This window comes from Protopterus annectens, chromosome 12.part0 (genome assembly GCF_019279795.1).
Source record: "Protopterus annectens isolate FY-2018-M chromosome 12.part0, PAN1.0, whole genome shotgun sequence".
NCBI classification, from domain to species: Eukaryota; Metazoa; Chordata; order Ceratodontiformes; family Protopteridae; genus Protopterus; species Protopterus annectens.
The window spans coordinates 591,263,219-591,290,075 of NC_056746.1; the positions used below are offsets into that span (position 1 = coordinate 591,263,219).

At 43.9% G+C, this 26,857-nt stretch overlaps 1 protein-coding gene across 1 annotated transcript in view; it reads right to left on the reverse strand.

Moving 5' to 3' along the window:
• The window catches only part of CHTF18 (chromosome transmission fidelity factor 18), a 927,562-nt gene that overhangs the window by 767,392 nt on the left and 133,313 nt on the right, over positions 1-26,857 (reverse strand). The window contains exon 4 of the mRNA XM_044088940.1: positions 24,475-24,567. Within this exon, the coding sequence (XP_043944875.1) occupies positions 24,475-24,567 (93 nt within the window). The remainder of the gene's footprint in view (positions 1-24,474; positions 24,568-26,857) is intronic.

Here is a 26,857-nt window from a genome sequence, read left to right on the forward strand (position 1 = left end):
CTCTGAAACTCTTCTGGCAAAAGTAATCGCCACCAGAAAGGCAGTCTTCCACGATAGAAATTTTAGATCACATGTCGCTGCCGGTTCGAAGGGGGAGGAAGTTAAGGTGCGTAACACCACATCGAGATCCCATGGAGGAGCAGGATGAGAAATCGGAGGTCTTAAGAGCGCAGCACCTTTCAAGAAAGTCTTACACAATCTGTTGCTCATTAAAGGTGGGTTTTTAGATTCGTGAAAATTGGAAATCGCTGCCAATTGAACCTTGATGGTAGAGACTGAAGAGCCTTGATTGAAAAGAGAAGTTAAAAATTTTAGTACTTCTGATACGGGAATAGTGATGGGATCCAGGCCCCGGAGTTGAGCCCAAATAGCAAATCTTTTCCATTTGCTAGAATACACTTTCTTTGTAGCAGACTTATGGGCCGAAGATAAGATGTGTACAAACTCTGGATCCAATGTATGACTCCTGACTATAGTCGGAAGAGGAGGAGCCAAGCCGTCAATTTTAAGGTGTGTAGGGACTGGTGAAATAGTCCCGACTGATGAACCAAAAGGTCTGGAATCTGATCCAGGAACCATGGAGCTTCCAGAGCATATTTCCGAAGATAGAGAAACCATACTTTATGAGGCCAGTAAGGAGCAACTAAGATCATTTTGCTCCCCAAGAGAGATGCCTTTTGGATCACCCTGGGAAGGAGAGGAACTGGGGGGAAGGCATAAAGCAAGCCGGTGGGCCAAGGACGGGCTAGTGCGTCCATGGGGCTCTTCCCCGGAGCCGGGGTTAGGGAGAAGAATTTTTTGCACTTCGCATTCAGTGGAGTCGCGAAGAGGTCACAACACGGAACTCCCCATTTGCTGAAAATCTGACTTGCAACTGTCATGTTCAGAGACCATTCGTGAGGAGAGAGGGTGGTTCTGATCAGTCTGTCGGCTATCACATTGGACTTGCCCGGAATATGAGTAGCCACTAGAAAGCGTTTGGTCGAGACTGCCCATTCCCAGACTCTCATGGCCTCTCTGCAAAGAGGATAGGATCTGGTCCCTCCCTGTTTGTTCAGGTACCAGACAACTAACATGTTGTCTGAGTGAACGGCAATTACGCCCTGAGGGAGGTAATCGTGAAGGGCTTGAAGGGACAGAAGCACCGCCCTCATTTCTAGGATGTTGATATGAAGTAGGGTCTCTTCTGGGTGCCATTTGCCTTGGACTGCCCTGCCCAGGGAATGCCCCCCCCACCCCATCTGGGAGGCGTCCGTGGTCAAAGTGGCCGCAGGAGGAGGTGGAACAAAGGGTCGTCCCTGATCCAAATTGGAGGGCACTAGCCACCAGCGAAGGTCCCGTTTGCAGGTTTCCGTGATCCATATAAGGTGACGGAGAGGGAGTTCCTGAAAGGACCACTGATCTGAAAGAAGCCACTGGAGAATTCTCATGTGCAACCTTGCCAAGGGGACTAGAAGAACCGTGGCGGACATGGATCCCAATAGCTGCAGGACCATTCTGGCTGGGGCTTTGGACCTGGGAAGTAAGGCTCAAACTTGAGTCTGTATGGTTTGTATTCTGTCTGTAGGTAGATAGACCCGCATTCGGTTTGAGTCTCTCTCTCTACCCCTATGAATCTTATGCGTTGAAATGGCAGCAACACAGACTTTGGCCAATTGAAGGGGATTCCAAGGGAATTGCCCAGTGATATAGTGGCTTGTAGGCTCCGCATTAGTAGATGCTTGGAGGTGGCAGTTAGGAGCCAGTCGTCTGGATACGGAAACACCTAGAATCCTAGACTTCTCAGGTGAGCAGTCACGACCGCCAAACACTTGGTGAACACCCTGGGGGCTGTGGTGAGACCAAAGGGCAGCACGCGGAACTGAAAATGACTGCCTCCTAGGCTGAAGCGCAGATGTCTCCTGGACGCTTGATGTACCATGATATGGTAATAAGCGTCCTTGAGATCTATGGAGCACATCCAAACACCTTTCTCCAGCAATGGGAGAATGGTTTGTAGGGTGACCATTCGGAACTTGGACTTTTTGACTGAATGGTTTAGAATGCTGAGATCCAAAATGGGTCTCAAGTCCCCGGTCTTTTTTGGCACCAAAAAGAATCTTGAGTAAGTCCCTAATCCGATGTGGTCTGCGGGGACCGGTTGGATGACTCCTTTTTGCAGCAGCTTTGAAACTTCTGAGGCTGCAGTTTCCCGTTGACTGGGTGGCGGTTCCGGGATTTTTTTGGACTGAGGTGGAGAGAGAGAGAGAAAGGGATGGTGTAACCTCCGGCGATAATTCAAAGCACCCATCGGTCCTGAGTGATACCTTCCCAGGCTTTTAGGTGCTTGACGACCCCCGACTGGCTCCGGAGCTGCACAGTCGGGCAAATCCCTCAGGGACTGTGAAAGGCTGAAGAGCCACGAAAGGACTCGCGGTCTCCAGTGTTGCGAGGGCCTCTGCCGCCTCTGGGACGGCGTCTTCCGGAAGAATTTCCCCCTCCCCTGCCTCTGGAAGGGGGATCATCCTGCTGAGAGGGGTATGGCTTCTGAGATCTACGGAACCACTTTTTTCCTCCTCTTTTAGCCTTGGGATAAGGCCGAAAGGGAGTGGAAAATCGTGCCCCTACGGCAGTCAGCGTCTTACCCTCCTGTTCGCAGCGGGTCAGTGTGTCCTTTACCTTGGGTCCAAACAGGGAGGACCCATCAAAGGGGGCGTCGGCAAAGGAAGACTTAAAGGCCTCCGCGAAATGACACAGGCGGAGCCAGGCTTGTCTCCGTAGAGCAATGCCTGTACCCGCCGCTCTACTCGCCCCTTCGGCCGCATAAGAAATGAGCCTCATGGATGAGTTTGAAATGGACGACAATGTAGCCAGCTGAGAGCCAACCGTCTGGGCCAGCTCCTCAGGCAGGTTACCCAAGAGGGTATCGGAAAGTTCTTTAATCAGATCCCCCTGAAATCTAGTAAGGTGCGTAAGGTAGTTCAAGGACCTTAATGTAAAGGCCGCTGAACTTAGGGTGCGTTTCCGTACCGATCCATGCTCCTAGACTCCTTATTAGGAGGATGGACGGATGTCGAAGCCTCTGCTACATCTTGCTGGGTAGCAGATGCCACCACCAAAGCATCTACAGCCACACCTTTAGTTAGAAACTCTTTTTCAGGGGGTGCTGAGAGGAACTTATTAGGACGAGCAGGCACCGGTTCCACAGAGTCTGGGTGTTCCCACGCCCTTTGACAGATCAAATCCAAGAACTCGTCGAAGGGCGGAGACACCCAGGAGGCGGAGGGCTGAGCCCTGAAGGCCTTAAGGAACACTGACTCATCAGGAGAAGGGGGTTTGGACTGCCAGCCGCCTCGTTGTTTGAGGGCTTCCAGGATGTCTGCAAAGGAGACATCATCCGAGGACGACTTAGGGGACCCTTCTGCATCATCGAGATCAGTGTCTGATGTAAGAGACTCATCAGGGGAGTCAACGTGCTTCCTCTTGCACGATCTTTTCCTGGGGGGTTCTTCTGAAGAAGCTTCAGAAGGACCTCCAGGAGGGGGGGAAACCCCAGTGGGGGTAACCTCAGGCCCCGGGGCTCTGCTGTCTAAGGACAGGGGGACTGCCAAAGACCCAGTCTCGGTATGCAGGGAAGGAGCTGGGGAGACCGTGGAGGTAGCCAAAGATGATTTGGCTAACGCACTCCTCATAGCCCTGAAGGCGGGACCACCAGAATCCTGGGAGGGTCCCACCTCCGTGGCCACGACGGTAGACTGCACTCCCGCAGCCGACGCACCGAGAGGGAGACTTGGGACCGAAAACATCAATCCCGAAGCATCCCCCCGGGGCCGACGGAAGAAGTCCGCGTACCGAACTCCGACCCAAGAGCCGGAGTTGGAGTAAGGGTCGGGCCAGACCCTAAAACCTCCACCAGTTCCACCAGCACTGGCTCCAACGGTGCCAAGGCTGTTGGAGGAGGAACTATAGTGGCAAGGTGGACCATCGGCTCCGAAGCCGAATGTGCTGGAGCCGAAACTAACTTTTGGAACACCGGAGACTGGAAGAGTCTTAGGAGCACCCTGTCGATGTCCGAATCAGACATTTTGGATTATCTGGACGATACCGATCGGGTCCGAACCGATTTCTCCATCGGCTCCAAAGGACTAGGGGACTGGCTCCGAATGGATTCTACAATTATCGGCTCTGAGGGAGATGTCAAGGCAATTTCCCTCGGTGCCGATGAGGACTTCGGCTCCGAAGGGGAAGAGTCTGAGCCGGCAACCCTCATCGGCTCCAATATCAGTGGAGCCGATGAAGGTGACCCGCCTCTCGATGCCCCAGTCCTCGGCTCCGAAACCAGAGGGGTCGAGACTGGAGGCATCGAGGCAGACCGTTCCGCCCTTGGCTCCAAAGTCTGTGGAGCCGATGGAGAAGTCTGCCTAGGTTTTTTGGCAGTCAGTTCCGACTGACTGGTCGGAGCCGACACTTTCTTCTTTTTTGAAGGAGAGGGAGAAGAAGATAAAGCCTCCTCGAAGGATGGCTTAATTAACCCCTTAAGGATTAATTTGTTTTTCCTCTCCTGGAGGACCCTTGATGAGAAGGCGTGACACACGCTACATGATTCTTGTAGGTGCTTGGCGCCTAAACAATAAATGCACGAGGAGTGGTCGTCCGTATGGACATCTTATAACCACACCTCGCGCATTTTTTAAACCCGGAGGGTCTATGCTCTTTGGACATGTTCTAAAGAGATAAAACACACCTATCTAAAGATAACAGCAAAACTAGCAGTTTAAGTTCAAAATAAAGTTTTTTTTTTGTTTTTTTTTTATGACACAACAAAACAGTTGTACAAAAAGACACAGAAGAGAGAGTCAAGACCCTCTAACTTAAACGGGTACTTGATCCACAAATAAACGCTAGAATAGCAAACAAAAAACAAATAGCAAAGGGGAAGGCCCCTCTAAAAATGGGAAACCTTCCCTTCACGAAAAGACAAATTTCTCAACAAATTCACACACGTATCACAATAATAGCTGTTAAAACAGCTTTTGGATTCAAAACCAACAAATTCCTGACAGGAAAAGCCTAAATAAATTAGTACTTAGCCCAGCCAAGTTGAGACCACGTCTTAGCTTGTAAGCGGCAAACGAGATCTGGGGGATTAGTGGCGGTGCATCCTGGGATAAGAAATAGCTCAGCCAATAAGAGGCCTCGCTCTATAGCATAGCGTGCGGAGTCGGAGCCGAGGGATCGGCTCCGAGCCCATCAGTACAGAATGTAGGCGAGATAGGATCACATAACATCCAATAGTTTCATAAAAGGAAATGGTGCTAACAAAAATTTGATTGCAGGGAAAGGTACTGAAAGTTGGAGACCAGAGTGTTTGTAGTAATTAATTATTCCTCTTATACCACACAAAAAAGGAACAAATGTATTCTAATCATATGGGAATGCTAGTGAACAGTAGTGAGGCTTAAACAGTTGCAAAATGCAGTATTCAGAGTGCTGTTTTTTTCCCCCTGGTGGCTCAAAGACATTTATGAAGGCTGACCAGATGATGAAATGAGTTAAGCAATTTAACCAGCAATGACTGAATAAGCAAGAAGTTGGGAGATCAGTGGTAAAGCCATCAGTAAACTAGAGATATGATGCAAGTAAATCCCTTTGCTTTATTCCAAATGAAGATTTTGGAAAAGCAAAGGGCAAAGAGCTGACCAGGAGAATAAGCAGAAAATTGGGGTCCAGCCAGGTACATGGAGATCAAAGGTGAACTGCCCAAGGAGGACTGAAGCAGAAGACTTGTAAATTAAGTGGGTGAACTGCAACTCATCCACCCTACTTTGCAAACTAAGAAATAAAATAAAACAGGTTGTTTCTGAAAAAATACTGTACACATAACTATACTTTTTGAGAAGACAGAGATACAATTGCATTTTTAATGCTTTGGATTATCAGAGCTTAAAAATGAGTGCTGGTATGGCTGATGAAAATAAGTACAATTGTTTATTAACAACTACAGAAAAGATTGTTGTTAATTGAGTTAAACATGTATAATGAAAGCATCAATGTTCTGCACTTGAGATAAAACAAAGGAATATTTCTGTGGGGAAGGTGTGTGGATATACATTTGGGGTTTCAGTTGTGAGAGTGTAAGGGTTGAAATATAAGGCACTGAACTAAACATTTTTTTTGCAACTTAGAGTTACAAAGTACAAAAAGTCATTTAGCTTCACTGTGTAGCAAAGTGCGCAAGAAGATAAGAAATGTAGTGCTAAAATGGTATAGAATTGAGAGCAAGGAAAAGATCATTTGCAGCAATCTTAAAATGAAGAAGTAAACAATCTGCAAGCGGCTGCTGCTCAGGATGATAAATCTCTTATTAATGTAGATATGTCTTCTAATCTTAAAACATTCAAATGAATGAACATAAGGTCAGGAGGGTGCCCAATTTTTATAGTGGCATTGCATACCTCTCAACACAAGAAAACTGGACAAATACAAAAATAATGGGGGGACAAAGGCCTAAAAATAGGGACATATTTTAAATATTTTTTCTATAAACTTAGAAATCTGTCAGAATGACAGATTTTACTATATGTACCTTCTGAAGGATATGAAGTCTGAAACTCAAATGTCTGTCGTTATTATTTACTGGCTCAATCCTCAGATTTGCCAAAAAACCACAAATTTTATGACGAACAGATCAAAAATAAGAGCCATAAATCTGGACAGTTGAGAGGTACGAATAGCAAGTATTTCAAGTTAAGAGACTGCTAGGCAGCAGATATAGGAAAGGAAGCTATTTATTAAGGTTTGTCTAGACTGGTCTTTTGGTGACTTTACGGAGTGGAACATAGCAAAAGGATTGTTATAAGCCTTAAAGAGGCAATATACGGTTTTATTTACTTTCGTTTGTTGACCAGGAAACTAACTTGATTACTCACACTATTTTCAGCAGAGGCCCAGGGAGAAAATCTCCAAAATTTACAGGCAGCTTTAGAGAAAGTATAAGATCAAAATGAATACTGACAGCAGTAATAACTGTTGATTAAGACAGTAACACAAATTAGTCACATTTAGGCAGAAATAGAAGCAAGCTTACATTTACAGTAGAAACAGCAGTTGATTAACAGTGAAAACTGTGCCTACATAGCTTTGAAAAGGCATTAATCAATCTATACTAGTTTGCAAGTTGGATGCTATACAGTTTCACTTCTATAAAATACCATATACAATTATTTTCTTCAAAGTTAGCTAGACCACCTGTAGACAAAGCAATCTTTTCACTTCAGATACGTACATTTACACATTTATTTTTGCAGGTCTCATGTACATGGTGTTAGCTCCTTAGTATTATAACTGGTTATAGTTATTGTGTTAAAAATGGGGATGGGGAAGGGTTTTAGCAGTCAGTGGGTACAGGGTCCGATTTCTTTCACCTCCACTTGCCTTCTGTGCAACTCTGAACAGGTCATTTAACCAGACAGTGCTCCCAGGCCGCTCCTAAGGACAATTGTGTCCAGTGAGTTTACCAGTCAAAAAACAGGTTAAAAAAAATCACAGGGAAGGAGGTAATGTTAACCATTCAAGCAGTTACAACACTGATGTGTAAAGCAAAAATGAAGGGGGAGAAGTGAATAATATTAAAAATGCCTGTAAAATGAAAATGTTATCCCTGGGTGGAAAACAGTTAGATAAATGGGCAATTTGCAGGTTGTTTTCCCAGCTATGAGGGGATAGAGGTTTAATACATTTGGATAGCATTTTTTTTGCAGAACAAACCTCTAAACTTTAGGTTAGTTATGCCAATTTTGGAAGTCATCTAACTGGAATATCTGCCCTGACAGGATTTGTAAGTACTAGGCTAGCTGCCCTTGTGGACCATTTTAAGCCTAGACAATTTCCCTTAGTCAGAATCAAACACTGAACCTCTCATCTGTGAGGTAAAAACTTAACCATTATGCTACATGCATGCAAAAATACAACTGTTTGCTTTCTGTGTGTATGTGAGGAGTTAGGAGAGGATTATTATATTAGGAAAGGAGCCAGTGCAACTTAGATAAATGTATTTGGCTTTCTGGGACTCTGGGTCTTCAGTACCTGTTGGAACCACCATTGAATTCCTCCTAGAAGTCCTGACCACGGTTTATCTGTGCTGTTCCCACTGACTTTTTCCAAGTACATCTAAACTTTCTCATGCATACCTTGGCAAAGGAAATCAAGAGGATAGAAGCTGACATAATACCAAGAGTTTACAGAACATTTGAGAGGACACACCCTATCTCCTGCTTGAGATTCAGAAAGCTGCATAACCTTCACTTCTATGGAACACAAATTTAGCCTGTTGTGTGTCCCACAGGGTTCCCAGGAAAAGCTTGGTAATTCCTATTATGAGGCTCAGGTTTAGTAAATATAAGCAAAAAAACACTGGAGGGAGAAACAATGTGTACTGTAATCTGTACATTCGGATAAGTGTAGATGTGGATCCTCATGACAATGAGGTGGTCACATACTGGTGTTAAAGGAAGCGGAGTGCCACAGACAGAAAAAAAGAACAAGAAAGTAAACCTGCAAGTATTGATGCCCCACCCTAAGCCTCAATAAAAAGAAGTTATGTCTTACCATAACGATCCATCTGTGTTGTTCATCTTCTTTTATTCATCACCAATGGGTTGGCCGGCCTTTTTACCAAGCTTGCACCAGCCAAAAAAACTCTTGTGCTAAGTCTCTACCCAGAATGCCCTTCTCCCTTTTACCTCAGATCGAGTTTGCTACAGAAAAAGGAAGTAAAGCCGAGGCCACTTCTGCGCAAATACCCTAAGGCACCACTTAGACCCAAAGCACTCCCCAGGAGCCTTTGGGGGGGAAGGAGGGTGGGAGGTGATGAATGAAAGAAGATGAACAACACAGATGGAACGTTATGGTAAGACATAACTTCTTTATCAGATTATGTTAATCTTCTTTCCATTCATCACCGAGAGGACAGAATCCCAAGCTACCCGGAGGTTCATGGGTGGGCCTTATGGAAGAACATTCCGGAGTACCATTGATCTAAAGGCAGCTCTCCCCTCTGGAGACCAGGTCCAATTTGTAATGATGATAAAGATATGAGGTTTAGCCCAAGTAGTTGCTGCACAGATGTCATCCATGGAGGCCCTGGAATGGAAAGTTATAGCCGTTACCACAGATCTAGTGGATTGAGCTTTAACTTTTGACATAGGTTCATTACTGAGGGAACAGATGAAATTTATGCAGTCCCTTAGCCATTTTGATAATGTAACCTTGGAAACAGCCTATCCCATTCTGGGCCCAGAAAAAGAGATGAAAAGCTGTTCAGACTTACAGAAAGGTTTGGTCCTGTCTAGGTAAAATCTCAGTTGTCTATGTACATCTAAGGAGTGAAGGCAGTACTCTCCTTTATTGGCAAAATTTGGAAAGAACACTGGTAGATCAATGGTCTGGTTTATGGAGAATTCAGAAACAACTTTGGGAAGGAAGGATGGATTTGTCCGATGTGATACTCTGTCTTTATGAAAACCTCTTGATACACAATGCCTGCAGCTCCAAGACCCTTCTGGCAGGTGTTATGGCTACCAAGAACAAGGATTTCCAAGACAAAAACTTTAGGTCACACTTTTCAGCAGGTTCAAAAGGTTTTTGAGTCAAGGACTGAAGGACTAAAGTGAGGTTCCATGGTTCCACAGGCTGTCTGACAGGAGGCCTGATATGAGAGGTTCCCTTGACGAAGGCCTTGCAAAGGCTTAAAGAGATGAGGGGTGCCATCTATACCAATGTAGAAATTGGAAATTGCCGCTAGATGCACTCAGACAGTAGAGGCATAGGCCTCATTATCAAAAAAACTTAGCCAAGTATTGAAACACTGCAGTAACTGGAGCCGAATAGGGGTCTAGCATGTTCTCCTTGGACCAGATGGAGAACCTTTTCCATTTATCCTGAAATAGTCTTCTGCTGGATGGTTTGTGAGAGGCCAGAATGATGTCGCAAACAGGCGAGGAGAGATTAGCTTGCCTGGCAACTAGTGGAAGTGGAGAAACCAAGCTGTCAGTTTGAGACTGGATAGATTTGGGTGACGCAACCATTGGGGGTGAGTAATTAGATCTGGTAGCGGGTTCAGAATCCATGGCGGGGTATACTAGGTGAGGCCGAAGGAAGGGGAACCAAACTTGCCGAGGCCAGAATGGGGCTACAAGGATCACCTTGCATCGCAACCGAAGAGCTTTCTTTAGAAATTGTGGGATCAGAGGGATGGGTGGATAAGTGTAAAGAAGTCCCATGGGCCAATCGTGGATCACAGAGTCCCTCAAGGACTCCCCCTCTGGGGGGAAGTAGGGCGTAATAGTTGCTGCACTTGTTGTTTGATGAGGAGGCGAAAAGACTGCAGCAAGGCTGGCCCCAAAGGCTGAAGATTAAGGACGCCACCTCAGGGTTGAGGGACCACTCATGAGGCATGAGGATGCAACTTGATCAGTTTGTCCGCAATCACACTGGAGCTCCCCGGGATATCCGTTGCTATCAGAAAGTGGTTGGAAGCCATCACCCACTCCCAAATTCTCATGGCTTCATGATATATAAGGACTTGGTTCCTCCTTGCTTGTTGATATACCAGACCACTGACATGTTGTCTGACTGAACTGCAATTGTTCCGGAAGGTAGAGCCGAATGGAAGGCCTGCAATGCTAACACAGTTCTCAGTTCCAGGACACTGATATGCAGGTGGGCCTCTGAGGCAGACCATGTGCCTTGGACAGTCTTTCCCTGGAAATGGCCCCCCCACCCAATCAGGGAAGCATCCGTAGTCACAATGGCTGTGGGTTGAGGAGATTGAAAAGGATGACTCCAAAGTTCTACGCCTGGCCTCATCCACCAAAGCAGGTCCTGTTTGCAGGAGGTGGTTATACAAATCTGGTAACTGAGGGGGGTGATAGTTTGGGAACCATTGACACAGAAGGAGCCATTGCAGATTCCGCATATGTAGTTTTGCTAGAGGCACTATTGGGATTGATGCTGCCATAGAACCTAGGGACTGAAGAACTTCCCTTGCAGAGACTCTTGTGTGAGATTATCATCCGGAGTTGAAACTTCAATCGATGGAGTCTGTGAGCTGGAAGCGACACCAGACAGGACTGAGTACTGAACACTGCTCCAATGAACTCTATTTGATGTGTAGGAGTAAGGTTTGACTTCTCCCAATGTAACGTTATTCCCAACAATTTTGCCAGAGAAAGAGTACAATGCAATGCTGTTACAAGATGCTCGGTGGGGGCGGTAAGGAGCCAGTCATCCAGACATGGAAACACCAGGAATCCTTTTAGTCTCAAGTGAGCTGTTACCACTACCATGCATTTCGTGAATACTCTGGGGGCTGTAGAGAGACTGAACGGCAGGGCACGGAACTGGTAATGACCGGCGCCTAGCTGGAAGCGAAGCAGACTCCTGGAGCATTTGTCCATCTTGATGTGGTAATATGCATCCTGGAGATCTATATAGCACATCCAATCGCCTTCTCTTAAAAAGTGGAGAATGAACTGAACCATAACCATCCGGAATTTGGCTTGGGTGACCAGACTTGTTTAAGCTGCTGAGATTCAAAATGGGTCTCCAGTCCCCCGTCTTCTTTTTGGCACCAAAAAGAATCTCAAATAAAATCTGGATCTGCTCTGGTCTGGTGGGACTGGTTGGATGACTCTTTTTGAGACAGCTTTATGATCTCCGAAGCTACTTCTCTTTGACTGGGTGGAACATCGGGAAGTTTTCTTGGAAATTTTGGGTGACAAGAAAGGGGAATGGTGTAACCTCTGGTGATGATGCTCTGCACCCAACAATCGGTGGTGACAGACTTCCAGGCATCTTGGTGCAGAGAGAAACGACCCCAGACTGCTTCCAGAGGTAAGCAATCGGGCTGCTCCTCAGCAGCGCTGATAAGGCTGTCCAGAGAAAGAGTCCATGAAGCCTTGGTTACAAGGACCCCCCTCTGACTCTATAGGGGGGCATCTTCCTGAACTTTTACCCCCTCTGCCTCTGGGGGGTATCATCACCACATGTGGCACGGAAAAGACATATTTTCCCACTCCTCTGATTCCTGGAAAAGGTACGTTGAGGGATGGAAAACTGTAGGCCTACGGCAGACAGGGTCTTTCCATCTTGCTCGCACCTGGCTAGCGTGTCCTTCACTTTGCGGCCAAAAAGGGATGAAACTTTGATGGGAGCATTCAGGAAGGAAGACTTGAAGGGGTCCGCGAGGTCACAAATGCGCATCCAGGCATGACGCCTCATAATGTCCAAACCAACTGCTCTAGCTGCCCCTTCAGTCACATGTCACAGCAACCTCATGGAGGAGTTGGCTATGGATTCCAGGGTTGCGAGCTGCGAGACCACTTTATCCCTGACCTCGTCAGACAACTGTCCTGCGAGCGTCCCAGAGAGTTCGGAGATCAGGTCCCTCTGGAGCCTCATAAAATGCGCCAAATAATTCAGGGATCATATTGCACAGTCCCTGATGCAAAAACACGTTTCCCAAGTCTGTCCACTGCCACAGACTCCCTGTTGGATAGGTGGATAGTGGGACTTTCCTCAGCCAAGTCCTTTTTCGCGGCTGCCGCCACCCCCACAGCATCAACTGGTAACCTTTTGCAGCGGGTGTGCCTTGGGAGGGAAAGAATTTTATCTGGCCTCCGAGGGATTGCCTCAATGGAATCGGGGTTCTTCCAAGCTCTCTGCACGATAAGTTGGAAGAGCTCGTCGGCAGGCGGGGTCACCCAAGAGGTAGAAGGCCGGGTACGAAAAGCCTGCAGGAACACAGACTCCTCAAAATGAAGGGTTGGACTGCTTCCAGTCACCTCTCTGCTTTAACATTTCCAGGATGTCTCCAAAGGAGACATCAGGAGGTGACCGTGGGGACCCTTCATCATCGTAATCTGTGTCTTCCATTAAGGACTCTTCGGGTGAGTCCACCTGCTTCCTCTTACACATCCTCTTTTGAGGGGGCTCCTCAGTGGGGGTCTCTGAGGAGGACTCAGAAGAGCGGGTACCCTGAATAGGGGTGACCTGAGGCTTCTCTGCCCAGTGTCCCGTAGGGTGGTCTGTAGCAGCTGTTGCTCAGGGGGCGAAAAATGGGGTTCCGACACCAATGAAGTGCTGCCAGAAGCAAGAGCCATCTCCACTGCGCGGAAAGCAGGCCCGCCCGAAGAGGGATGGGAGCCCAGAACAAAGAAAGACAACCTCGGAACCGGGGTCACTCCCTGCTCCAATGAGCCCACCCCCACTTGTGGAGCCTCAAGCAGGATCTGTGAGGACGTGGCTATCGGCGCAGAGGAGAAAGATGGCTCCATATCCTGGATCGAAGCTCCTGTCTCCCAATCCCCAGATTGACAGAGGACCGCTTCCGCCAGAACCGAAGACCAAAGGGGTAAAACTCTGAGCCTGAGTGAGATGCACTGTCGGTGTCAATGTGATGGGTTCCAAGAACGATGTCGAATAGAGGGCTTCAGGACCGGGATGGTCGAAGGAGGAGTGTAAGATGTAGTCTGTGGATAAGTCAACCCAAGTCCTGTAGGTGGATGGGTCTTAGAAAGTGCGGGTATCCCCCTGGCTAACAACAGCTGGTCCACAAGACGCACCATGTCGTGTTCAGACAGGCTCCTGGTGGATCTAGCAGATACTCCGGATGGAGAGTCAGGGCTTTCAATGAAGGGGCTATATACTTGGCACCATGTCGTGTTCAGACAGGCTCCTGGTGGATCTAGCAGATACTCCGGATGGAGAGTCAGGGCTTTCAATGAAGGGGCTATATACTTGGCACAAGAACTAATCTATGGAAGGGGAATATCGGGTCTGTGGTGCAGGGTCTGCCAGCACTGAGGCCTCAAGTTTGGAAGCTGGTAGCAAAGGGGTCAACTCCAGTGAAGTCTGTGCGAGGCTCGGTGCTGAGGTGGCACTTGGAGCCGAATTGGTCGGTTCCAAAACAGAAGCTAATGGAGCAGTCGAAGTAGGGACCTGAGCCGAAGTGGCCACAGGTGCCGAAGTCAAAATAGGCATGGTAAAGTCTAAGATCAGTGCCGGAGGCAAGACTGGTGCCGAAACAGGTGCAGACATCGAAGGATTCGGGATGGTTGGAGCCAAGGAAGAGAGCCATAGAGGCAGATTTGTGGTCCAAAGATAACTTAGGGACCCTTTGATTTCCCAGCCTTGGTCTGATCACCTGATGGTGAAGGAACAGAGTGGGATCTCTTTCTGTCCTTATTAGAAGAGGTTGAGACATCCATCGCAGAAATGGCCTCTGAAAAGGAAGACTTGAATAAACCTTTCAGGAGGAGTTTATTTTTGCGCTCATTAAGAGTGCGTTGATTGAAACTCTGACAAATGTCACACGGAGGCTGCACCGAAAGGTGGGGCGCTCCCTATCAGTACAGACGGTCATCATGAGAATCACTATTAGGTAATTTGCCCTTACATGAAGTACAATGCTTAAAACCTGAAGTACCCTTCTTATCTGACATCTTGATAGACAAAATCATCACAAGCCAACTGTAAAATCAAACTAGAATAAAGTCAACTGTGTTCAAAGGTCATGAAAATAACAATACACTGGTATGAAGAGAAAGGAGGGGAAACACCTGAATAAAAGTCAAAGCCAATAGGTTAAATAGGAGAGATAATACCAACTATGGTATTGAAGAAATACCACAAGGGTAAGGGAGGAAAGGCTGTACCAACAATGGTACTTGAAAAATTACCAATGGTAATACGGGTAGAGAGGAAAAAACAAGATATGACAGAAGAAAAAACACAGGAAATAGTAAACGCTTAATAAAATATGAATATATCCAAGATTTTTCACACAAATATCAAAAAAGTTCCACTTGGCTGGGAGCTCGGCTGAAACGCGGCTTTACGGCTACATGGCAAACACAGGGGAAAAGAGCATTCTGGGTAGAGACTTAGCTCGAGTTTTTTTTGGCTGGTGCGACCTTGGTAAAAAGGCCGACTCAGTTCTGAGGGCTCGGAACCAAACCCATCGGTGATGAATGGAAAGAAGATTAACAACTTAAGATTTATCTGTTCTCCCTGAGGATATGCAAGTGTGAGTACATATCAATTGTGTCTAGTGTCACAACCACAGTTTGAACGAACAGTAGCATGTGCAGGGAATGTCAAGTTTGCATAATGAACCTGGGAATGCTGACATTCGTTCAGCCTGGAGTGGCCCAGTAAAGTACATGCCTCCTAGGTCATCTTTCTTTGAGACTAGAAAATGCCTGGAGGAAAATCTTTTTTTCCTTGCTCCAACAATAGAAATGTAATCATAGTTCCTATCTGATCTCATAAACTGAGCCAAAACCATGTGCGTTAGCTTCCCCTTGTCTGGGGTTAAGAGAAACATTCCAGAAGGGATTCTATCTTGTAGCTTGATGAAAGGATAATCAGCAATGTATCCATAGTTCTGAGAACCAGTAGACTTTGAAATGGAGGCTGGAGTGGACAAAGGAGAATGGTAGGGTAGAAACAGTCAAGTACTGCATACAAATAACCCCAAAAAGAATGAGACTTTCCCCTCTCTTTCACAATATTTGTGCTTGCAAGCCCACCCCCATTAGCTTGTAGTTAAATATTCTTTTTGTCTAAACTGATCTGCAATACATTGTCTCTTGCTTAAAGTTCATATCATTGTGTGTGTGGGGGGGTTCCTCCAATCCCTGTGGATGGGAGGATAAAATAACTGCCTAGCTGTAACTCATGAACCTATTAAAATACTCAGTTCATTATGCCATTATGAGCTTAGCCAATGCAGCTGCAACAGTTTCATTAAGCCTCAAGCAAACCTTGCCCAAAGTTGTGGATGTCTAGGCAAAGATTACCAGCCTCTTATGCTCAAGGAAGTTCTTAAAGGTTCTGTCCCTCCTATACAGCACTTCCATCTACAGTGCCAGAATTGGTCTTCTGTAAGAAAAATTTCTACTTAATTTTCAAGAATATCACTGACCTCAGAAGACAAAGTGATGCAGTAGTACAGGGGTTAACATCACCTCACAGCAAGACGTTCTCCAGTTTGATTCTCGACTGGGGTGCCTTCTGTGCGGAGTCTGCATGTCCTCCCAGTGTTCATGTGGGTTTCATCTGGGTACTCCAGTTTCCTCCTACATTCCAAAGACATGCATTGGAAGTGTTTCTCCCCCAGGCTTCCTCTGAAAATAGGTTCTGTCCTAATTGGACTTTCCTGGTCAGCAAATGTTAAATAAAATAAATCAAACAAATTGAATTCAAAATGCACACATTAAGTATCTGAACAAAACTGTCTCAATAGCAGAAGTACAAATGAAAAATATCCCAAGAAAGGGGCTGGAAAGTCACCTTGAATTGGACAGATAAACTAGCAATAGGCAGCTGCTTGCAGCGTAAAAGAACTAAAGATGGTTTAGACCGCTCTCCCCTTATATTTACTTGTGTGTCACCTGATGTCGCAGAATACAGAAGGAGACTAGCAGCACTCAGGGGAATCAAAGAGCTCCGAAGTCAAACAGTTAGGTGGACATTCACCTGCAACTTTTCGGCTTTTTCCCCGATTAGGGGTCGCCACAGCAGAACTCCGGTCCGCTAATGTTTGGTACTGGATTTTTACGTGCCGAGTTACCAGCTCCAACGCACAACCTTCAATGAAGGCACGCCCATTCACGCATGCCTCCACACAGAAGACGCTCTAGCTGAGAATCGAACAGGACAACGTCTTGCTGTGAGGCAACAACGTAAAAGCTCCTATACTTAATTACTTTGGTGAAAGACAGCTTTGTAACTGTAAGTGGAGAATTTTAAACAAATGTCCAACATCTGTATGCAGAACATATGCATGTGTTTTGGGGTTGGGGTAGGTTTTATATGCAAGATCTCCAGATATTTAAGAAATTAACAAGTTTTCTACCCCTTTTTTGTTAAGCATACAAAAATTTTACAAAAACTTTGTAATATTCCAAGAAGTCCTTCTGTCTGGAGCTATCTTGAAGCCCGTTTTATTTTTAAAAGAAATTACCATGGAAAAATACAGAAGGGATTTGCACAATTAAGCATATTCACACTTCTCTGGCAAGCAGGTTGGTGCAGACCTGCATGACATAAGAACAGCCCATGTACTTTTATATAATACAAACCAAGTTAAGGATTCTACATCAGGACAAGTCCAAAAAGGCTACATCTGAACTGACCAGATTAAAAGAATGCTATCAAGGCAACTGTCTAAAGCAAGAAATGCCATGAAACTTTATTTTATGTTTACCGGTTTAGCAATGAAACAGTTGTTTCCTTAGGGGGCCAAAACCACTCAACGTGGAGGTCAGTGCATCACATATCCCTACTGACTTCTCAAAGGCTATACAATCTTACAAGAAAAGTATTTCTTTTCTCAAAGGTGCATTGACTTTACATCTGTAATAATGAACTGGGTGAAGGTAAAGCCCCTCCTCCATAACACTGGGGTGCATGAAGGTTTGCCTCACCTCAGTTTTTGGGTTTTTTTTTCAATTCAGTTCTATACGTCTTTACGAGTATAATTCTGCCTTTCTGGTCTCAAGTTCATTGTGAGGGGCCATTAGAAAGTTGTAAGAAGACTGATATTAAACTATGGCTAGCACATGTTCGGCATAGCTTTTGAAAGCAATAGACTAGCTTTTAATTGTAATTATTAGTTATAAATAACGACTAAAAGGATAAGCATATAGCTTTGCCATGTGTTATCTGGTACAAAACATGATCAAGACAAAAGGAATGAGATTTCAATTACATGCACCTTTTTTATATATAAAAAAAATCAAAGAAAATAAATTTTTCACCAATTTAATATTTTGCAAGTATACGTTTTTAAAGTTTCTTTTGATGCACAAATTAAACAACCATTGCTCTATTGCCTGGGTTATATGAAGTCACAGGCAACTGTAAAATATAACTAGTTATTTCTCAGTTAATTATGGTGTACTTTATGGATGAAGGAAAGACTGATTAGTGGTGAAGGATAGTAGGTTAAGTTTGCAAAACCAAATACTTCAAAAAGCAGACTGCAAGCAATCTTAATTCAGAGTAACTTAATTTGCAGTTTATGCAATTTGGAGGCTTAGAATCCAGACCAAAGAAGCTGACAAAAAAAAAATACAGGATGCGACCATGGAGGATCTCAATCAGGCCAGTCAATGAGAAGGTTATAAATAACAGTAAAGAATTTAGCATAAACTGTAAGTAGCACACAGCCAAAAGAAAAAGTGATTAGTATGCACAGTTTTGGAAACAAAATGGGGCTAAATAATTACAATTACGAACACCAGTTAGCTTAAACCGCTTCCACCAGTATCCTGTGCTTCATATTTTCATAATGAAGCCAAGGTGCACACTTAAATCCAATAATACAGATGATAAGTGATAAACTCTATATCACTCAACAAAGGAGAAAAAACAATCAAAAATATTCCTTTTTAAGTACTCTAAAATAATTAAAACTCATTTATTCTCACCTCCTAAAGATTAATCATGTCCCTCTTAATGGAGCAACATTTAGTAAAATCAAGGACAACACACGAGTAAGACAGAAACTTTGCGAAATGTATTACACAGTTGGAGGCAGTTTTAAGTTTAAGTCTAAACAGCCTTGCTCCAGATCTGCTTGTCCATGTCTACTATAACTTAACATTCCACCACAAGATGTCAGTGAATAAAAGACTGTCCTCTAGACTACATAAAAAGAAAAAATAAATTATGTACTCACCGTAACATTCCATCTGTGTTGTCTGCTTCAGTCTTCATCAAAATTGTGGGTCTCTGTTCTGATCTTGGAACGGACTTGGCCATCAGCAAGCTAAGGATTCCAAGCTAGAGCTCCTCCCACCCTACCCATACTGGCTAGCTCCTCTCAAATACCTCAGATTAAGTTTGCTGCCAGTGTTCCCAGAAGAAAAAAATACATACATACTTAAATACTTAAAAGAATGATCAGGAGCTCAAAATAGGAACAAAGGTTCCCAGAATTATCCATCAGGTCCTTTAGAGATAAGGAAGGTGGGAGAAGAGAGGGAAGGTTAATGAAGACTGAAGCAGACAACACAGATGGAATGTTAAGGTGATTACATAACTTCTTTATCTGATGAGGTCTGTTCAGTCTTCATTAAACTTGTGGGACAGAGTCCCCAGATACATGAATCTGGGTGGTCTACAGGAAGGATATCCTGGAGTACTGCAGAGCCAAAAACAACCCCATTTCTGGATATATCAAGTTTGTAACGTGAAATAAAGGTGTGAGAATTCACCCATGAAGCAGCTGCAGAAATATCTTCTAAGGAAACTCGGGACCAGGAGGACTGGGATGTGGCTATGGATCTTGTGGAACGAGTTCTGACTGGTCTAGGTAAAGGAACATTGTTCAATGAATAAACATGAGAAATACAGTCCCTTAACCACAAGCAACAGTAGCTTTGACAACATAATGAATCAACGGTGCTACCAAGCTCCACATAAACCAAGTTGGAGAAGGTTACCCCTGCTTGAGGTAGTAAAAGTAACGTATCTTTTATTAACATGGTTGTTCCATACAAATGTGGGTCTAAGGAGGCGAAGGAAGTTATTTCAAAAAATTGGGTGATTTTTAGAGCCCACCCTGATTTGGTAGGGATTCTAGGAGAGAAATCCAATTTTGCATATCAAATGGGAAGAAACCTCAAATTCCTTTTCAAGCAATCTCCTGCATCAAGTATGCTTAATTTTAATGGTACAGCTAAATGTAGCAGCTGTCACCTTTTCCTATTTATCTTAAAGAAGGTAATTGTTCAACCAAGGGTTTGGTATACATTGCAATTTGTAACAAATGTCAAAGTTTTTATGTTGGGAAGACTGAGCAAAATTTGAGAAACATAATTTACAAATATCTGTATGCAATTTTGAAATATAAAAGGAACAATGCACTTTTTAAGCATACCTCAAGTTGTACTGGATGGGGTAAATTCCATTTTGACATTTTGGATGTTATACCAAAAGACATTAGAGGTGGTTGGTGGGAGTTACAAACAGAAAGATGAAGTCTTTTGGCAACTCAAACTTGAACTCTAATATGCCACCTGGTCTTAATGACCAAATTTCTTTTTAGTCCCTATACTGAAAACTAGAGCACAAGTATTATAATTAGAGTTGTATATATTTGTGTGTTTTATACTGTATGTAACTTATAAGAAGGCTCAAGTTACATGTTTTAATTTTACCACTGTATCTCTTTAAAAGTAGGTTTTGTGTCACATGAATCAAGTAGAGTACTTAAACGAGGTGCAGATGATTGGAATTTGTTCTGAAGAAGTCGCAGTGCTTTGGGGAAAAAAGTGCTAAACATTGTAGATCTTTGTTATTTCAATAAATATTTTAACACATTTTTTTGCTGCGGGTTGCCTACTACAAGCTTTCACAACAGCTTTCCCTTGTTTGGAATCTGAGTAAGTTACAAACAATTGATCAGATTTTCTGAACATTTTTGTCTTATCAAGATAGAAGCACAATTGTCTATGAACGTCCAAGAGGTATAGATTTCCCCTTATTCTGAAAATTCGGAAAAACATAGGGAGATTAATAGATTGATAAATGGTATTTATTGACATAACCTTTGGTAAGAAAGAATTAGTAAGTAAAGTAACTCTGTCTGAAATAAAAATAAGATGGGGGGCTTGGAAGACCACACTTGAAAGCTCCAAAACCCTCCTGGCTGAAGTAATTGCTACTACCAAGGTTGTTTTCCAGGGCAAGGTTCAAGGGTTCAAAGGGAGGCAAGGTCAGAGCTGGAAGAACTAAAGATCCCACGGAGGAGCAGAAACTTTGACAGGAGGTCGAAGAAGTAACATGCCCTTGAGAAAAGCTTTGCAAAGACTATAAGCTAAAGATGTAGCATTTTCCCCAATGTGAAAGATGGAAATGGCTGCTAACTGAACTAACAGCAGAGAAGCTGACACTTGAATGAAGAAGCCCAGCTAGGAAGTCCAGACTGCCAAAATGGGCTCGATAAGCAGATCAATGTAATGCTGCTTGGCCCAAATGGAAACCCGTTTCCACTCACTTTTATAAATTTTCCGGATAAAAGACTCATGGGAGAAAATGATTGAACTGGGGAAGAAAGCCTGGATTGTCTAACTACCATCACTGTGTTTGGAAAAACCATGCGGTTACTTTCAAGTTGTGAAGATCTGGATGAAGTTACGCTGAGGGGTGAGACAAAAGGTCTGGATGTGGATCAAGAGTCCACGGAAGACAAATTAGATTAGACCAAAGGAAGGTGAACCAAAGTTGAGGCCAAAAGGAGGCAATGAGGATTACTTTGCTCTTCAACCTGCATGTCTTCTGAAGAAATCTGGGAATCACAGGTAGAGGGGGGGGGAATGCATAAAGAAGGCCGGGAGGCCAAGCATGGACTAGAGAGTCTCTTGGTGACTGTTCCTGTGGAGGGATCAAGGCAAAGTACCTGCTGCACTTGTTGAAGGGAAAGGCAAACAGGTTGCAGCAGGGATGGTCCCATCTGAGGAAAATTATGTTTGCCACTGACATGACTCAGAGATCATTCATGAGGCATGACCAGAACTCTGCTAAGCCTGTCCACTAATATGCTGTGCTCCCCTGGAATGTGCATTGCAATTAGAAAACGGTTGGTAGAGACAGTCCACTGCCACTCTCAATGCTTCTCGACAAAGGAAATAGGACTTGGTTCCACCTTGTTTGTTGAAATACCATACAACTGACATGGTCTGAAACGGAAATGTCCCCAGAGGAAGAAATGCTAAAAAGTACCGCCCTTATCTCTAGGATGCTGATATGCAGATTGGTCCACGTGCCTTGAATTTTTAGTCCCAAGTAATGCCCCTCCCCCAGCTGAGAGACGTCCATGGTCAACGTGGCAATGGGGGGGTGGGACTTGGTTCCACCTTGTTTGTTGAAATACCACACAACTGACATGGTCTGAAACGGAAATGTCCCTAGAGGAAGACATGCTAAAAAGTACCGCCCTTATCTCTAGGATGCTGATATGCAGATTGGTCCATGTGCCTTGAATTTTTCGTCCTAAGTAATGCCCACCCCCCCCAGCTGAGAGACATCCATGGTCAACGTGGCAATGGGGGGGGGGGGGTGGCAAGAATGAAAGGTAAGCCTTGAGATGCTTCAGGATCATTGAAGCCACCACAGAAGAGAATTTCTGTACACTCGACAGTCTTATAGGTGGATTGAGGGGATGATGCAGAAGGTACCACTGGACTGACAGCGTCCACTGCAGGACTTTCATACGTAAATGAGCTGTCGGTAGTAAAGTTATTGTTGCAGCCTTAGAACCCAGAACCTTGAGGACAAGATTTGCTAGAGGAATTGACACAGTTAACATTTGTCTAATATGTGACCACAGTGAGAGAATCCTGTCTGGTGGAAGACAGGCCAGGGTTTTGTTTGCATCCAAGCAGGCTCCTATAAAACCTATCACTTGCACAGGTTGCAATTGCGACATGTGAAGGTTTATACTGATCCCCAAGGTTGGGGTCAGTTGCAAGAGAAAATCCCTGGCCTGAACCAGTAAATGCCTGAATGGTGAAACTAACAGCCAATCACCCAGGTAAGGAAACATGTGGAATCCCTGCAGTCTGAGGTGATCAGAAATTACTGTCATGCATTTTGTGAACACCCTGGGGGTTGAGGTAAGACGAAATGGAAACACACAAAACTGGGAGTGACTGGCTCCATGGCAGAAATGGAGGTACCTTCTGGAGTGTCTGCTCATTTTGATAGTTTTCATACTTGAGGTCTATCCTATCGATCACATCCAGTCACCCTTCTGTAAAAAGGGAAGGATGGACTGAACCGTGACCATCCTAAACTTTATGTGCTTGACTGATTTGTTCAGGTAAGTTAGGTCGGGTATGGCCATGATATCTCCTGTTTTCTTTAGAACTAAAAAGAAAAAAATCAGGAGTAAATCCCTGATCCACGCTGGTCTGAGGGGACCTCCTGGATAATTTTTTTTAAGCAACTTTGCAATTTCCAAAGTTGCTGCTTCCCTTTGATTGGGTGCAACATTGGGGAGCTGTTGTTTTGGCTTGGGCAGATTTAAAAAGGGAATGTAGTAGCCTCTGGACATGATAACTTGCACCGATCTGTCAATTGTGATGACTAACCAGGGTTTAAGGTGCAAAAATCATCATCCCCTTGACTGCCTCCAGAGAGGGATGGTCAGAAAACACCTCAGGGATACTGCAAGGATTTCTCTGATGGAGAATTCTGCGACCCCTGATTCAGCGGACCCCTCTACCCTGAAGGCAGCGTCTACCACTCAAATTATTCTCCCTTCTGCCCATGGGGGACAAATCTCCCAAGCATCCTGGAAAGTGTCCTGGGATTTTCTGAACCACAACTTCTTTCCCTAGTGCTGATTCCTGGGGTAGAGAAGCAGATTCTGACGGCAGAAAATGTCTTCAGGTCTTTCTCACTGAGAAAGACTATCACGAACAGTCAGTATAAAGAGGGAGGAACTGTTGAAAGGGGCATTGACAAATGACACCTTGAAGGGTTCTGTGAAATCACACAGCTGCATCCAAGCATGGAGTTGAATGGCAATGCCAGAACTGGCCGCTCTAGAACTGCGTGAGAGATCAGCATCATGGGTGTGTTGGAAACAGACTGTAAAGTGGCCATGTGGGAAGGTAAAAGAAATCCGTTCCTCCAGGGTCATGGACTTGGGGCCGGAGCTACAGAGTTCCTTAAGTAAGTTCCTCTGCAGCCTTATAAAGTGGGAAAGAATTCAACACGCTGAGGGCAAAAGTGGAGGAAGCGTAGACCCTTTTTCCAAATCTGTCCACAGCCTCAGACTCCCTGTTAGGGGGATGGACAGTAGAGCTTTCCTGGGCAAGCTCTTTCTTGGTGGATGCCACAACCACCATGGCATCTACTGGGAATCCTTTGGTCAAGTGGGGTCTATCCTTGAGGGCACTAAGAATTTTATCCGCTTTTTTACAAATAAGATCTGCAGCATCTGGTTCCTTCCATGCCCTTGCAGACACTAGGTGCACCGGGGGGGACAACCAGGATGTAGATGGGCTTGTCACAAAGGCCTAACCATGTGGCAGAAAATACAAAGAACTAAACTACCTTTTTTATTCATTTTTTTAAAAGGGCAGTAAGAAAAAGCAAGAAGGGTCAGGGGGAAAGAAGACTGGTCAAAAGACCACTTACAAATGCCGGGAACAAACACTAGAAACACCCAGGAGGAGATATAACCAGACCACGAGGCTTCGCTGTGCATGGTAAAAGAGATCTGAGGCATCCAAGAGGAGATGGGCAGTATAGGTAGGGTGGGAGGAGCTATAGCTTGGAATCCTTAGCATGCTGACAGCACAGCTGGATCAGAGGTCAAAACACAGACCCACAGATCTGATGAAGACTGAAGACAATCCGTAATTATCATGGACACTTATTACCTAAAGTAGAACAAGTAAACTCTACAAAAGTTACCTCTTCAGCTACTTGCTCCTTGACAAAAGAGAAGGGTACACCAAGTAAGTGAAGATGTCTCTGTCCATTCCAACCAATTTTTGTTTCTGGAAGCTATCAAAATAAGAAAAAAAAATATTAGTATATTTTACAAAGGCATTTTCAAAGAACCACTTGTCATTTTTTACTTGCGTAATTAAAAATATAAACGCATCTTGGGGGGGGGGGGGTTGAGATGCAGGCCAGACTGTGACCCAGATATCCAGAGAGCAGTTAGCATTGATATAAGAACAGCCAGGCAGATGGTGGAAACTTGTAGCCTACTCTCACCTCACCTACACGGGGGGGGGGGGGGGGGGGGGGCTTCATACTCCAGTGGACACTGGGGCATGTCTCCCTATAGTAAGGGGAGCAAGAGCGAACTTAAAGTGTAGGCAGCAATACCTACGTTGCCATGCTCATTCCACTGAACTAGGGCTACCCTTCTAAACAACCTAAATACCTGCCTCTAGCTATGCACATAATACCGGTTCCTGACTTTTGCCATTTTTAAGGCAGAGATGACAAGTCTTAGAGGCTCTGTAGATGAAAAGGTGATTCTCTCGCTAGAGAGGTAACATCCACTTAAAGGGTCACAGTGTCATTCTACCAATACAACCTCTCCCCTGGGTTAACTGAAGTGTGATGGAATAATTACACTATGAACAAAGATTAATGGCAAAATATAATCAGGTCACAAACAAAGGAGAAAAAAAGCCACTTCATGTAAAATTTTCCATGCCAGGAAAACAGACCACATTTATGAAAGACATTTACACGTACCACTGCACACATATAAACACATATGCGATTCATGCACATATAAAATCAACACTAACAAATTTGCATTAAAAAGAAGAGACATCCTGACACCAGCAAAATTAGATGGAGATACGATTTTTATGCCTTTGTCAACACAAAGTACCAAAAAAAAATTCTCTTCATAAAGACCTTTTAGGAGTCTGCAAGCTGACAATTGCATTTTATACAAAAATGATTAATTTTAAAATCAAAGAAGATAAAAATATTGTACCTGTGAATACTCTTCAGGATGAATATACGTTTGTGTGTACGCACACATACAAGTATACACACCCCTCTATCTCTCACATATATATATATATATATATATATATATATATATATATATATCTATATATATATATACACACACATACATACATACACACATACATATATATATATATATATATATATATATTTAATAAAAACTTCTATCTTAATGTACTGTAACAACTGCAAAATAAAGTAAAGAGAAATAAATAAATAAATAAATCACATGACACCGAACAGTTAGTTAAGCTTTCGCTCTTATTGGATGAAAGAGCTTCTTCAGAATAACTCCTTGAGGTTACAGCATACAGTATAAATCATAAGAAATGACATGCATTTACAGTAGCCAATGAATACAGTGAAAATATTGGAACATAAATACAGAGGCCAATAGCAGGAGCAGAATCCTTTCTGTTAAAATTCAAATAATGCTTATAACTGGAAAGAGAATGTGGAATGTTATGAATATTCATAATAAAAAATGAATATTCATATAGAAGTAAAACAGTACATACAGTAAAAGTGGTGTAAGTTCACAATTTCCATCTTAACGCACACTTAATATTAACATTTTCATTTAAGCCTGGAAATACTTCTGAATTAAGTAGTAACTGCCACTTTAGTTCCCTTAATTCTAGATATAATTCCCAATCACCATAAAAGCTTTCAACTTGTTCTAAAATAATAAAGTTAAATTTGTTAAAAGATGAACATGCTTTACTGTCTTTAAATAAGGCATTATAAAAATTCTGTGTTCTTATTGCTCTGAGGTGCTCTAATTCTGTCAGAATGTTTTCTAGTGGTTTTCCCAATGTAGAAAGCTGAACAAGTTTCACAGATACCTGCATAAACAACAGCAGTGGTGTGACAGAAAAAATGTTTGGGATATATAATAGTATAGTTACAGTGAGGAAAAGTGTAACTCTTGCCATTCAAAATGTAAGGGCACACTACACATTCCTTGCAGGAATACAAGCCTAAAGGTACAGTGGAAGTAGTGTTACTGTTTAACAAAAATGGAGAGTCTCTATTCTCTAATTCCATTCTGATGGTTCTTGTTCTTTTAAATGAGAAAGAAGGAGAAGTGCCAATAGCAGAAATCATGTGTTGAGATTCAGTTAGTAAGTCCCAGTTATTGGAAATAATATTCCTTATATGCACCTTATCCCTGGAGATGAGTAAAGGAAAACTAAGGGACCTGTTAGTACTGTCAAGGTTATTTGACTTAGGTTTGAATCCATATAATAAAATAGGGAAACGTTTAATATACCTGTCGTATTAAATTTCAGTT